Source organism: Stenella coeruleoalba (genome assembly GCF_951394435.1).
Source record: "Stenella coeruleoalba genome assembly, chromosome: X".
NCBI classification, from domain to species: Eukaryota; Metazoa; Chordata; class Mammalia; order Artiodactyla; family Delphinidae; genus Stenella; species Stenella coeruleoalba.
In genome coordinates this window covers 87,770,416-87,784,894 of record NC_137152.1, presented here as the reverse complement: position 1 = coordinate 87,784,894, position 14,479 = coordinate 87,770,416, and the positions used below count along the sequence as shown (strand labels likewise).

At 42.7% G+C, this 14,479-nt stretch overlaps 1 protein-coding gene across 8 annotated transcripts in view; it reads right to left on the bottom strand.

Annotated features, from left to right (window-relative positions):
- Window positions 1-1,367: 1,367 nt before the first annotated feature.
- The window catches only part of LOC307179918 (NACHT, LRR and PYD domains-containing protein 12-like), a 48,057-nt gene continuing 34,945 nt past the window's right edge, over window positions 1,368-14,479 (bottom strand). For 7 of the 8 annotated variants that reach the window (XM_079909767.1, XM_079909763.1, XM_079909762.1 and 4 more), the window contains 8 exons: window positions 12,166-12,336; window positions 11,882-12,052; window positions 10,082-10,261; window positions 9,220-9,390; window positions 8,941-9,111; window positions 7,871-8,041; window positions 7,582-7,752; window positions 1,368-3,449 (listed from right to left, as the gene is read on the bottom strand). In XM_079909767.1, coding sequence (XP_079765893.1) covers window positions 3,368-3,449; window positions 7,582-7,752; window positions 7,871-8,041; window positions 8,941-9,111; window positions 9,220-9,390; window positions 10,082-10,261; window positions 11,882-12,052; window positions 12,166-12,336 — 1,288 coding nt within the window. In that variant the 3' untranslated portion in view covers window positions 1,368-3,367. The remainder of the gene's footprint in view (window positions 3,450-7,581; window positions 7,753-7,870; window positions 8,042-8,940; window positions 9,112-9,219; window positions 9,391-10,081; window positions 10,262-11,881; window positions 12,053-12,165; window positions 12,337-14,479) is intronic. The other variant, XM_079909768.1, reaches the window with a different exon arrangement.

Genomic DNA, 14,479 nt, shown 5'->3' with positions numbered 1-14,479 from the left:
CTCTTATCTTTATTTCCTTTTTTCTGCTTACTTTGGATTAAATTTGATCTCCTTTTTCTAGTTTTTTATTATGTAACCTTAAGTCATTGATTTAAGACCTTTCTTTTCTAAAATATGTCTCATGTTTTCATTTTCATTCTGTTGAAAATACTTTCGAATTTCCCTTGAGACTTACTCTTAAGCCATGGATTATTTAGAAGTGTGTAATTCTTTCCAAATATTTGGAGGACTTTCCATGTATTTCTTTTTTTACTGATTTTTAATTTAACTCCATTGTGGTCAGAGAACACACTTTGTATGACTTGCATCCTTTAACTTAATATTGAGATTTGTTACATGATCCAGATATGGTCTATCATGATATTCAATGTGCGCTTGTAAAGAATGTTTTCTGTTGTTATTGGATCGAGTGTTGTATAGACGTCAATTAGGTCAAATATATTATTTGTGTTATTCAAATTTTCCATATTCTTATTTTCTGTCTTTTTGGTCTATTCATTATTGAGAAAGATATTTAAGTCTCTGACTAAAATTATGGATTTGTCTATTTCTCAAGTCATTTTTTTCTTCATGTATTTTGAATGTTACTAAAATGCACATATCTTTAGGATTGTTATGTCCTCATGATTAATTAGCCAGTTATGAAATGGCCCTCTTTACCTCTGTTAATATTCTTTCCTTTGCAGTGTACGTTCTCTGATAATAGTCACTCTAGCTTTTTAAAAAATAATGTTAACATAGTATACCTTTCCCCATCTTTTATGTTTCACCTATTTTTTTTTTATATTTAAAATGGATTATCTATAAGCAGCATATGGTTGAGTCTTTAAAATATATTTTTTTCCATTCTACCAATCTCAGCCTTTTAATTGGGTTGCTGTGAGACCATTGACTTTAATATGACTACTGATACAGTTCTGTTCAAAACTACCATCTTGCTATTTTTTGTCCCAACTCTGCCTGTTATCCAACGTCTGGAAACTGCTGTTTCCCATATTTTGACCATTGAGTCGCTCATGTGAGAGGGTAAATCCACTCACTGTTACTTCATTATTGCTGGAAGTAGAAGTCCTCTATGTTTTGTTTTTCATACTGACTTGTTATTTATATTTGGACATTTGTTATTATATATATGGACATTAGTCTTATCTTTATACATGTGACAAATATGTTCCTCCAGTTTATCAATATTCTTTTAATTTTATTTATGGTGATTTTTTTTTCATAAAGAAATTTTTAATTTTGATGTTGTCAGATCTTTCTCTTCCTTTGGGTTTTTATGTCATGTATGACTGCCCTGTATTTTCTTCTAAATTGTCATGTCTTAAAAGAAGAAAAATAACCCCTCAGTATGAATAAGTTTTATTTTTAACATCAAGTTTATTAATTATAAACGTAATACATGCACATGGTAAAAAACAAGTAAAACAGAAGGCTATAGATGAAAATGAAAAGTTCCTTTCGTGTTCTCCCAGTGCCCCTGCTTGCCAACTTCCTCTTGCCAGAGGTAACTTCTGTTAGCAATTTCTTGTATATATCCTTCCTTACATACCCTGGACACATACATACACATGCATATTTATCCTTTTGTACACAAACAGGACACACACACACGCACACGCACACATACACACACACACACAGGGTTCTGCAATTTTTCATTTAACGTTATATCTTTGAGTCCTTAATGTGACTGAATTTTATCAGATGTTCACCAGACTGACAGAGGGACCAGGGCAGTCAGAGAACACAGTAAGGAAAGTGCACAGAAAAAGGTATATTCACCTCTGTAAAGCCAACACTTAGCACAAAACCTGGCACATAATAAATCCTCAATAAATAAGTGTTAAATAACTAAAGGGAAAGAAGAACTTGAGAAAACTGGAAACAAATTGCTACCTTGACCATTCTTCTCAGGCCAAACCGGGTCTCTGAGAGTTACCACCTCCCAGGGCAGCAGGGAACAATACCTGATAATAGATGAGGACATGGAGAGCTGGACCTCTCGCCTGCAATAACTTTCCACCGTGTGTCTCTTCCCCCACTAGATTCACCACCTCCAGCACACACATTTAGTTCAAATGCACAGTTCACACTGACTACACGGTCTGGGGGCTCAAAGACTACACAGCTCAACTATAAACACACTCATACATACAGCTACCATTAATCAGTACCTACTGTGGGATAGGCACCATGCTGGGAACAGCAGCCCTGCAAGGTTAATGTCAATTTACCCCCATTTTATAGGTTAGAAAACTGAGGCTCCAAGAATCCAAGTGACTTATTCAGGGTCACACAGCTAGTAAGTAGCTTCCAGAGACAGCTCTACACCTTAATCAGGTCAGCCTGCTTTTCTGTCGGTCCCACAGGCTCTGTGCTATTTTCCTTGCCTGGCACTCCCTTTCTCCACTTGTCTCATCTAGTGTTTTGTGGAAGCCAGGCAGAGATAGAAACATGGGCTTGTGCAGGATCCATGCTAGGCTATGGAATACGCTGTGAGGGATGAGTAGTGAGTCAGTCATAAGAGTCTATGAACAAGAACAAACACATGGGGGAGGTATTAAAAGTTCAGAAAGGGAGTGGAGCCTGGGAACTGGAGAGCACCCTCAGGAGCCTAGGATATGAATATTGTGGCAGCTCAAGAAACTCTAATGCAAGTATTTCTCTCTCCCTAGGTGCTTCTGGTGAGCTGCTCACAAACATAGCCCTTTTGCCTGCAGTCTTATAGCCACTGGCCAGTGTATCTCCCCGCATCTTAATCCTATTCATTCTCAATGCCCACATTAAGTCTCACCTCGATGAAGCCTTTACCTATTAACCCAACTCATTCCTCTCACTTTCTTTTGTGAATTACAGTTTTACTTAAAATCAGCACCATAATATATAACATGTGTTTGTCCACCCTCTTGTTCTTTAATTATTTCAGGTATCTTGTCTCTTTAAGTGGACTCCTTCACATGTCTTTTTTTCTATTGTTTCCCTGCCCTGTCTGAGTATTGAGAAACCTGGCTGGATGCTAGTCCCAACTCTCCCACTGAGCTGTGTGACTTGGAGCTCGTCACAACTTCTCTGAGCCTCATCTTCCAACCTTGGAAGGTTTTTGTAAAAACACAGTAAACATTGTAACACAATATAAGAATGTAAGGTATTATTGCTGAAGACATTTCAACTAAGGTGCTTCCACCTTTTACATCCTATTTAGTGGGTGGGTCTATGTAAGAAATAGCAATCACTGCTGCTTGTTTCACACTAGCATCCTCAGCAAAGGTTAACAGGTTTAGAACAAGAATACTGCACAACTGTTAGAGATGGTGCCAGACAGAGGAGGTCTATATGCAGCTGATTCAGGGGCTCTCCTTGGAAACTACCAGGTGATTCCAGGCTTGCTCATTTTTAAAGCTTCTATTTTTCTGAATGTTTCTTCATGTAAATGATCCGTGTCAATGCTATGAAAAATGAAAAGAATCTTGTGTCAAGTCAAGCCAACAGACGCCTTCAGTACCTTTCTTTCCTGTTCTTAAGGATAAGATTCCTGTTCACACTTGCACCACACCACCACTCAGTTACTTCATCCACTCCAGTATCTACCTTCTCCCTCAGCCTTAACTCCCTTCCTCGGATCTCAAAAGAGAAAATGCTTAACTTCCTCTTGAACTCTCACTCCTATCCCTCCCTGCAATTGTCCAAGGCCCTGCTCCATGAGTCCATCTGTCCCTGATCCTGTATCTATAACCTCTCCCTCTCTATGGGCTCCTTTCTCTCAGCTTACAAATTTGCCTATCCTAAAAAAACAAGACAAAAAAGAAAACGAACAATCCCTCCCCAGCCTACAACCCCACATTTCTTCTCATTTTCACAAAAATCTTGAAAAAGTAGTCTCCACTCCTTCTCCACTTCTTTATCTTCCATCTTCTCAAGTCACTGCAATCTGGTTTCCAGCCCCATCACACCACTAAACAGCCCCTGACAAGGTCACCTATGGCCTCCTAATTGGTAAATCCAAAGGACACTTTGCAGTACTCATCATTTTGGATATCTCTGCTGCATTTGACACTGTTGAGCAATTCCTCCTTGAAACTCACTTCTTCCATAGCTTCCAGGACACCTTTCTCTCTTGGTTTTCTCCATGGGTTTTCCTTTCCATACCCACCTCTTAAAAGTTGGTACTGCCCAGGTCTAATTCCCAAGAGATGTTCCTCAGAGGTTCTTCTCTTCTCATTCTCCCTAGAGGATCTCATCCATTGCCATGGCTTCAGCTATCACCTCCAGGGAACACTCCTATATCCAACTGTTACCTACTAGAAAACTTCCCACAATGTCCTGCAGGCGCTTCAAACTCCACATGTGTAGCCCTGATTAAAACGTATTGACTACAAAAGAAGGTATAAACACTTTCAAGTGTGTAGTGAGGTACAGTTTTTAGTTTTTAATAGGTAGAAGCTAATCTTTATCTAGCAAAGTGAAATGAGTAGCCCTGCTAGTTATGCAATTGTAGGGTAAGTAGACATTTAATGCCATGGAAGTGTAACAAGAACTTTAGAATTTTTTGAGTGACTTAGCAAAAGCTGTCTTACCTCCTGACATGTGTAACTCACTGCTGGAGAAGAGGCAGGTCAATACGCTTAGGAAGCCTGGGGGTCTTCCGGGAGTTAAGAGACCACCTACTCTCAACCCCTTCTTTCCAAATTTAGAATTAGGAACATGTGTCAGGGTGATCTAGGGGGCTTTATCCAAGGCCCAGTGCCTGGGAAAGGCACCAAGGCACCAAAAATAAAATATCTTGAAGAAAGAAGAAGGCTTAAGTGGGGCTCCTGACTCAACTCAGGGGCGTACATCTTTGTGGGCAAGGACTGGCTTCACGCATACATACCTGTGGCTGATTCAAAGAGCTCTTCTAGACCCAGACACTCTGACACATATGGTACTTTAGAGAACAATGACTGCACATTTGGGTGTGGACTAAAATATATGTAACCTCGGAGTCCAAGTATAACGGCACTGCAGGGCTGGGAGGGATCCACGCCAGCCAGGGTATCACCATCCAGTCACCAAGCTTCCGTGGGACTGGGTAGGATCATCGGTTCTCAAGGTGAGCCCCACGTGGCAGTAAGAAACAGCAGTGGCAGTGGACTGATTCTCCAACCAGCTTTGGAAGCAAAACTGGCTCCATCTTTGGAACCAGTTTTGGAAAGGTGAGGAAAGGCGCCCAAATGTACTACTACTCAGATATGTGAAAGAAAAGAGTGACAACTGAATTCGAACCCGGAATTCTGCAAACAGATCTTACTAATCACACACGGCATACAAGGCCTTGCCTACCCCCTCAGTCTCATTTCTTGACACATTCTGCTTTGCACTTTATGCTCTAACAATAGCGAACTTCCTAGAGGTTTCCCACCTCTATCCCCCTCAAGTACCACAAAACATGCTGCTTATTGTCTGTCTACCTTTGCTCATGCTATCTTCTGAGCATGGACTACCTTTCTCCGTCCTTACCCCCATTTCCCTGGCTATAGTCCCGAGACTCAACTCAGGTGGCCCTTCCTCCAGGAATCTTTCCCCGAGCCTCCTGGGCTGGGTGAGTTGTCTCCTGCCGTGGTTCCCTTAAGATTTCATGATTACCCTACTGCATTCATAAGTTTATGTGCCTGTCTCTACCACTAGGTTCACTGGTCCCTAAAGAGTACGAGTCACGTCTCTCATCTTACTCATTCTTGTCTCCCAGCACCTGGCACCATTTGCTTAGCACATAGCAGATATTCAGCAAGTGCTTGTAGAATGAGTGAAGGTGAGCACTTGTCACTCTGAGGCCACAACCTCTTTTTTTCCCCTCAATCTTCTGAAGGTCTAGATACCTAGTCTTTATTGAACTGTCTCCTTGCCTTGCCCCCAGATGCTCTAAATTAATAACTGGTTTCCTATATGCATTTACTAAACGCAAACCACTGAACTAGAAAGTTTATGGGGAAAATACAATGAGGAATAAGATTCAGACCTCATACTGAAGCAACTCTTAGAAAACAACCTTCTTCCTTCAGCCTTTCCGATTCTCAGACAAGACTCCCCTTTTAGGAGGCTCTCCTGGATTTATCCCCTCTCTAGCCCACCACCACATTAAATGATCAACAGTTTCCTCTCACTTTACTTGGGCAAGTATATATTTCTACTGATTTCAGTGTTATCTGTCTTATATACACTCTAATGTTCAAAATTTATTTGAGGTCAGTGAATGGTATCTACTCTGTGTGTGCGTGTGTCCTTTATTTTGTATTTTGAGCCACTATTGCACACTGCTATCAACTTGTAGATTGACAAATTACAAGGGTTTGAAGGTTGGCCTGAAAACACAATGGAAGCACATTGGTTAAAAGACAAAGGGTGAGAGAAACAGGAAACGGTGCAACAATTTACAATAAAAAATAAATAATGGCATCACAAAATAATTTCTCTGTGATGTCGTTTAGGACCTTTGCTGAAGCTTACACACCATAGGGTGCTACCACATTAAATTACTCTATATTTAAAGAAACATTAGGATTGATTGCTGAGTTTATTTCAACCTACTGAAAATACAGACTCCAGTCACCCTTTTCTGAGAAAGACACCAGGGAGGTCCTAAACCCCGGAGGCTTATTATGTTGTGAATAATTCCCTCTTCCTGGGCAGTAATTGCCACAGTCTCGAGTCTAACAGACTTCACTTTGCTAGTAGAGAACCAGCTTCTGTTTCAGCCAGACTTGTAATCAGGCCTTTATGCTGTTTTCATTTACGCTTCAATCCATCAAATTGGCTTTGGAATGTGGAATTTTTGCACTCAGCCGTTATTTTCCATTATGTGTTCCAGTTCTGAATGCCAGACATAAATGGCCATTTGGCCACTGGTTAGCCGCCAACAGAGCAGAGCTACATCCTAATTAAGAATTACTTTGTGTGTTATGCCAGCCTGCCGAGCTGGCAGGTGAACATTGACCCGAAAGGGTGAAGACCTCCACTTTCTGTAACTGTAATTCTGCAACAGCTTCATCCCCCTGAGTCTTGAAGACTCTCAACATGTAAACATCAAGCCCTCTGGCAGGTATTAGAAGAAGAAAGGGAAAGGGTCTAACATTTGTGGAGTACCTCCTACGTGCCAGGGGCTGCACATTCATAATTAACGTCTCACTTCATGCAATCCCCATGCTAACATCAGGTAGTCAGGTGCTACTCATGTTAGCCCCATTTTATAGACAAGGATACTCAAGTTCAGGGAGGTTAAGTAAGTAAGCATGGTCATATAGCTAGTAGATGCTAGACCTAGTATTTAAGCCAGACCTAGCAGAATGTGGATCTGATGCTCTTTTTCCTACACCCTGTTGTTTTTCTTAGCAGTAGTATCCAGCACCTACCTGTTCCCTACCTCTCTCCTTGTCCCTGTGTCCAAGGAAGAGGCCTACTGGTAATTTCACTTACTTTGATATTTTGCCTAGGCATGGACATCCCTCAGTTTTTCTTCTCTTTTCTCACTGCAATGACTATGATCAAACCCAACGTGCCTGTCCTGACCCCCTCTCTCCCACTTCCCCCACCACAGTAACTTACTAGAACGTTTGTAGTTTACATATTGGATGAATCAGTGCATCACACAGCACTTGAACTCCGAAATCCTTAAGGTCATTTCCACTTAAGTCTAGCAACGTTAGGTTCTCATTTCTGTTGAGGACAGAGGCGAGGGCTCCACAGCACGCGTCTGTGAGATGACATTCTGCTAGCCTACGGGGGATTGGGGATTCAAGAAAGAAACCGGTTTTACCAAGTTCCACAGTGACCCTCCATTTCATATACAGTCTGGAACAAGAGCCCAGGGTACAAAGAGTCTCTGTGCACTTACCACAAGGTCTGTAGCTTGCAGGAGGGGTGTTTCAGCCCTTCACACAGCACCTGCATGCCCTCGTCCCCTAAGGCATTGTCACTGAGGTCAAGAACTCGTAGGTGTTCATTGGTGTACAGTGCATTGCACAAATCCTGACAACACTCTCCAGTCAGGTGACAGGTCCACAGTCTGCCAGGAAGTAAGGTAGATAAGGTTGGCATCATTTCAGCTGCATTGGGTCACTTTAGGTATTAGGATTACCCACTAGAAAAACACATTAGAAAATCAGAGTGGCGGGCTTCCCTGGTGGTGCAGTGGTTAAGAATACGTCAGCCAATGCAGGGGACAAGGGTTCGAGCCCTGGTCCAGGAGGATCCCACATGCTGCAGAGCAACTAGGCCCGTGCGCCACAACTACTGAGCCTGTGATCTAGATCCCGTGAGCTACAACTACTGGGCCTGCATGCCACAACTACTGAAGCCCGCACGCCTAGAGCCCGTGCTCCACAACAAGAGAAGCCACTGCCATGAGAAGCCTGTGCACCACAACCAAGAGTAGCCCCCACTTGCCACCACTGGAGAAAGCCCGCGCAGCAACGAAGTCCCAAAGCAGCCAAAAATAAATAAATAAATAAGTAAATAAATTTATTTTTAAAAGAAAAGAGGGCTTCCCTGGTGGCGCAGTGGTTGAGAGTCCGCCTGCCGATGCAGAGGACACGGGTTCATGCCCCGGTCTGGGAGGATCCCACGTGCCACAGGGTGGCTGGGCCCGTGAGCCATGGCCGCCGAGCCTGCGTGTCCGAAGCCTGTGCTCCGCAACGGGAGGGGCCACAACAGTGAGAGGCCCACGTACCACAAAAAAAAAAAAAAAGAAAAAAGAAAATCAGAGTGTCATGTAAAAAATATCCCTTGGGCCAGGGCCAAACAGAGATTATGGAGAGGGGAAGATTTATTCCCCCTAAATTATCTGGGTCTTCGTTTATTGTTTCCGCAGAGATTATATCACGAGGCCAGAAAAAAATCACTTAATTTTGGGAGTTGCTGAAACATCAAGGAACTCTGCCTGTGGCTATTGTCCACTATACTTACGCCAGATCCTTTAACTGACAGTCAGGCTGTTTTAATCCTTTACACAGCAATTTCAGTCCCAAATCTTCAATTTTGTTATTAATGAGAAGCAGCCTTGTCAGGCTCCGGGTAGAGCTCAGGACTTGGGCGAGGGACTCACAACAAGCTGCAGAGAGGGAACATTCGGAAAGCCTGGAGGGATGGGGACACCAAGGTGGCGGTTAACCATGGCAGCGGGGAGTCCCACCAAACCTCAAATGCCAGTGCCCACGAGAAGGACAAGGACAGGCAGACACTTACACAAGATTCTCGATTATACCATTTGCATGCCGCAGACCTTCACAGAGATGCTGTACTCCTGTGTCCCCCAGGGCATTGGCAAACACAAACAGCTCTTTTAAAGTCTGACTCACTTGCAAGAAAGAAGAGAGCTCCACACAGCTAGCATCTGTTAGGTAACATGTGCTCAAGCTACCCAGAGACAAAGAAGAAAAATCAACCACTGCTGTCATTTAGCTTCCCGGGAATGTTCTCCCAGTCTCCCCATTTAGCCAAGTCCTAGCCATCCTTCAAGTTCCAGCTCCTGGCCCACCACTTACACAGAGCCTCCTCCTGAGGTCTCCAGCCCACAGTGACCTCCTCCCTTTCCCTGGGCTCATCTGGCATTTCTAAATGATTTTACAGTGTTCGGCACTTGATTACACATTGAACTGTGTTGCTCTCTAACTGTTTCACATCTGTGTGTCCTTAAGGGCAGCCCTGTCACTTGTAGTCCTTCTGATAACTCCATCCACATCTAGCCCAGTGTTGGGTACATAGTAGTATTCTTTACAAAGTTAATATTAATTAGCATCACTCCTGTAAACACACAGGATGGTAGTATACTGGAAAGAGCATGGGGTATGGAGATAGATTTTGGAGTCACATCCTGACTATACCACTTTTTAATGGTGTGACCTTGGACAAGTCACTTTTCCCCCCAATCCACAAAGTTTCCTCATCTGTACAATGGGGTAAGAAAACCCACCCTATATAGTTATTTCAAGGAGTGAATTACGTGAAATAACTTCTGGCAAGCACCAAGCATAGATGCTGGCACACAGCACGCATTTAACAAGTTTAACAGTTATAAGATGATGCCAGATAGTTGTAAAAAACTTACTCTAGCTTCTCTACTTTACAGTTGGAATGTCTGAGACCCTCACAAAGATACTTCACTCCTGTGTCCCCCAGGGGATTTTCACTCAGGTCCAGCTCAGTGAGGTTTGGATTGCAAATGAGAACAGAGGCAAGATATCTGCAAATAGTCTCTGAGCTTCCAGGGAGAAAGCTAGCACACAACCTGGAGAGAAAGAAAGATGAACAGACACAGAATTGGCCACTTTATCATCCTATTCCCCACCTGCAAAATATCATGAGCAAAGAAAATACAGGCTCACCCATATGAGACCCCCCCAACCCTGAATATGTCACAACCCCCTTTTACCCATGAGAGGGACTTGTACGTTGCTCCCACAACACTGTGTCCCCCAATGAGAACTCAAAACATGTTGACTGCTCCCCAAAAGAAAAGAATTGGGAGGAAATATCAACACGACCTAATCTCATTTTAATTCCCTGCATGGATTTTAGCACTCTATCTCATATCTTCTTTTGAATCACAGGGGAAAATGCTATAATCATCCTTAATACAGTTTACAGTCAAAAGATCTTTCCTTTCCTTTCCATTTATCTATAAGTTCATTACTAATTAATTTGCCATCCTTAGAGAGACCCAGCTCATCACCATCATCCATATAACATTTCTTCTTTGGCACAAAGAGTGGTTTTTACTGACCTTCCCGTCTTCTCAATCTTTGTTTCTCCATATTAGGTAGTCCAATTCCCTGAACTATTTCCCATCAACTTTCTCTTCCATCACTTTCAAGAATTTCTACGATATACATTACAACCTCTGAGTCTTCAATTTTCTCTTGAGTTATCAGGCTCCAAACTCAGTCTTGAAGGGGACTCATAAGGACATCACGTATCTATATTTCCCCAACTTGGAAATTTTAAATAGAGGTATTTTGCCAAAAAAATGAGATTCAAAGTGGATTTAGAAAGCTTTAATGCTAAAGAGATTTTACTTTAGAAAACCCCACATATATGTTGTGATTGTTAATTTTATGTGTCAAGTAGTTGGCTAGGTCATGGTACCAGATATTTGGTCAAACATTTTTCTAGATGTTTCTGTGAAGGTACTTTTTAGATGAAATTAACATTTAAATCAGTACACTTTGAGTAAAGTAAACTACCCTCCATAATGTGGGTGAGCCTCATCCAATCAGTTGAAAGTTTATCAGAGAAAGACCGACCTCCCAGGAAGAAGATGGAGTTCTGCCAGCGGACTGCCTTTTGACTTGAACTGCAACACTGGCTCTTCCCTGTGTCTCCAGTCTGCTGGCCTACCCTGCAGATACTGTACTTGACAGCTGCCATAATCCACGTGAGCCAATTCCTTAAAATAAATCTCTCTATATATTTATACACATCTTTTTGGTTCTGTTTCTCTGGAGAAACCTGACTAATATATATATGGTAAATTTTTTATTATGGTCACTACATGGACTTTGAAGTCAGACACATCTGGGTTTCTACTTGTGCCTTTGCCATGTTATTTAGCCTTCTGAACTTGGGTTTCTGTTTCCTCATCTGCTAAAATGGGGATAGTAACCTGAATCTCTCAGAGCTGTTGTGCGCATTAGAGGAAATCATGTATACAAAGCACTCAGCAGAATGCTTAGCACAAAGTAATTGCTCAGTAAGTGTGGGTTTTCATTACTGTCATTAACGTTATTGCCACTTTTATTCTTCCTCTCCATGACTCCTTGAAATGTGTTTTGATCATACAACATCCATCTTGAGCTGCACTATTTTTAACTTTTTTCTTGCAGTATGGAAACTAATAGTGACAACTTACTTGAGCTTCTGTACTTTGCAATTTGGATCTTTTAAGCCTTCACAGAGCAATTTCAAAGCTGAAGCTTCCAGTTTTGTTTCACTAAATTCCAGCTCAGTGAGCCACTGATTGGTGCTGAGAACAGCTGCTAGCGCACCACAAGAAGCAGGAGAGATAAGGCATCGGTACAACCTTCAGAGAACAGAAGAATGACCTCATTACCTTATTCATGCTCTCCCCCAAAACAAAAGAAATTGACAAAAAAATTACATGAACACAGACAACAAATTCTCCTGCTCAGTTACCTCAATGTCTGTAAGATACAGTTTGGCTGTTTTAATCCTTCACACAGAAGCTTCATTCCGGAATCTTCCAGGGTATTCTTCACAAATTCCAAATCTGTCAGATATTGGTTGGTTTCAAATACTAAGGCGAGGTCTCTGCCATAAGAAGCTGTGAGGTGGCAGAAAATCAGTCTGTGTGGAGAAAAAGGCATTTCAGAGAAGAAAATAGAACTCTCTTTAAAGGTACCCATTTGTCCCTTACTGATGTAATGAATTATTTAAATTCATTCAATAATTAATTCATCAGATGCTTACCACTGTGCTAGATGCTGAAACCACAGAAATAATTAAGATCCAGACCCTGCCCTCAAGGAATGCCCAGTTAATGGGGAAAAAATTAGAAAATCATAGATTATAATACAGTGTGAAAAGCAGTGCAAGTGATATGCACAAGATATCATGGGGACACAGAAAGGTGGCACAATTCAGCCTGGCTTGAGGTGGGGTTTGGAGGATCAAGAAATATTTGTAAGAAGAACCACTACTTGAGTGTTGTTCTGAAAGGGTGATAAAAATTGAACAGGACTTAGATGGATGAGGAGAATGGGAGTGGGGAGAGCAGGAGGCGCTGAGGGACAATCCACTCATGCAGCAGCCTGAGTGAAAGCCAGGAGGCAAGAGATGGGATGCTTCATCTGAGAAACTGCCAATTATTTGCTATGGCCTACTTTAAAACACTGGAAGATATATATCAGACTGCTAACAATGGTTATCTTCCAGGTTGAAGGGAAGGGTTGGATTACAGGGAGACATTTACTTCCTAGATATTTAGAAATTGCTTACAGTGATCAGAAGTTATCAGGAAAAAAAAATCTTAAAAATCTGAAAAACATAATACATGTTTACTATAAATAATTTTTACAATAGAGAAAAATATAAAGAATAAAGTTTTTTAGGGCTTCTCTGGTGGTGCAGTGGTTGGGAGTCCGCCTGCCGATGCAGGGGACACGGGTTTGTGCCCCGGTCCGGGAGGATCCCACATGCCGCGGAGTGGCTGGGCCCATGAGCCATGGCCGCTGAGCCTGCGCGTCTGGAGCCTGTGCTCCGCAACGGGAGAGGCCACAACAGTGAGAGGCCCGCATACCGCAAAAAAAAAAAAAAAAGAATAAAGTTTTTTTGAGAAAGTTCTGTATTTCTACCACCCAAAGATAACCACTGAGGATTTTTAATGCATGCATACATATAGCATCATATGTTCTCTGTAACAAGTGAAATCACAGAAAGATTTTAAAAGACGAAAACTTTTTCCCAACTTCCCCTCCAACTCCACGCCCCAGAGGTCCCCAGCGTTGAGAGTCTGATGTGTATGCTCCCACTCCTTTCTCCAAGATCATAGAAACATATGCAAACACACACACAGGATTTGTACATTTTACAAAACTAGGACCACAGAAAACATTACTACTTTACATGCGCTTTGCCATTCAGTCCTCATCTTAGGCCCATAGGTAAAAACTGAAATTTAATTATAGCACAAGGTCATACAGTAAGTGGCAAAGTAATACTCAACCTGAGGGCTGTCTGGTTTATCCCCTAGGCCTGGAAAAACCATTAGAAGTTTAAAGAGACATGGTCAGATCCCTCTGATGCCAGGGTAGGGCAGGAAACAAACCTGGGGTCAGAGGGCTGCAGTGGTCCAGGGAATAAATTGCCCGGGGTGGGGGGAAGGGCTGGAGGCAGAGAAATTCAAGACACGTTTTTGGGAGGGATATAGCCAGGATTTATTACCACTTAGGGTGATGGGGATGAGGCTGTACTCTGGCTCCACCTTCTTCCTCCACAGGGTAGTGGAGGCCACTGAGGAATGGGGGCTGTTTCTGGTTCTAGAATATTCCACCTGTAGGAAGGGCAGGCCCACCGAGTGGGACAAACCATTATGGTGGTGGGGGGGGGTGTTTGAGACTTTTTGTACTTGATTACAAGCGCTTCACATTCTTGGTTCTGAATCTTTTCTGACCACTCCTGTTTCTTCCGGCCTGCAAAGACTTTCAACAGCGTAGGGGGTTCCCTTACGTCGGTGGAGGGGGGCGGGAATCTTCCTCACGCACCCCACCCACCCCCACTGTTTCTGGAAGTTGGAACAGTCCCAAGGTGAACGTGTGGAGTGGTAACAAGAGGCTTTCTTTGTTAAGTCAGAGCCCTCGGGGAGTAAAAGAGAGCGAGCAGTGCCCTCTCTTTAAACGTGGTAGGCCCGTGTGTTCAGCGTGCACCTGCACTAGCCAGGAGGTGAGGCTTGGCAGGAGGTGTCCTGGGGCAGAGCTCTTTACAGGGGGGG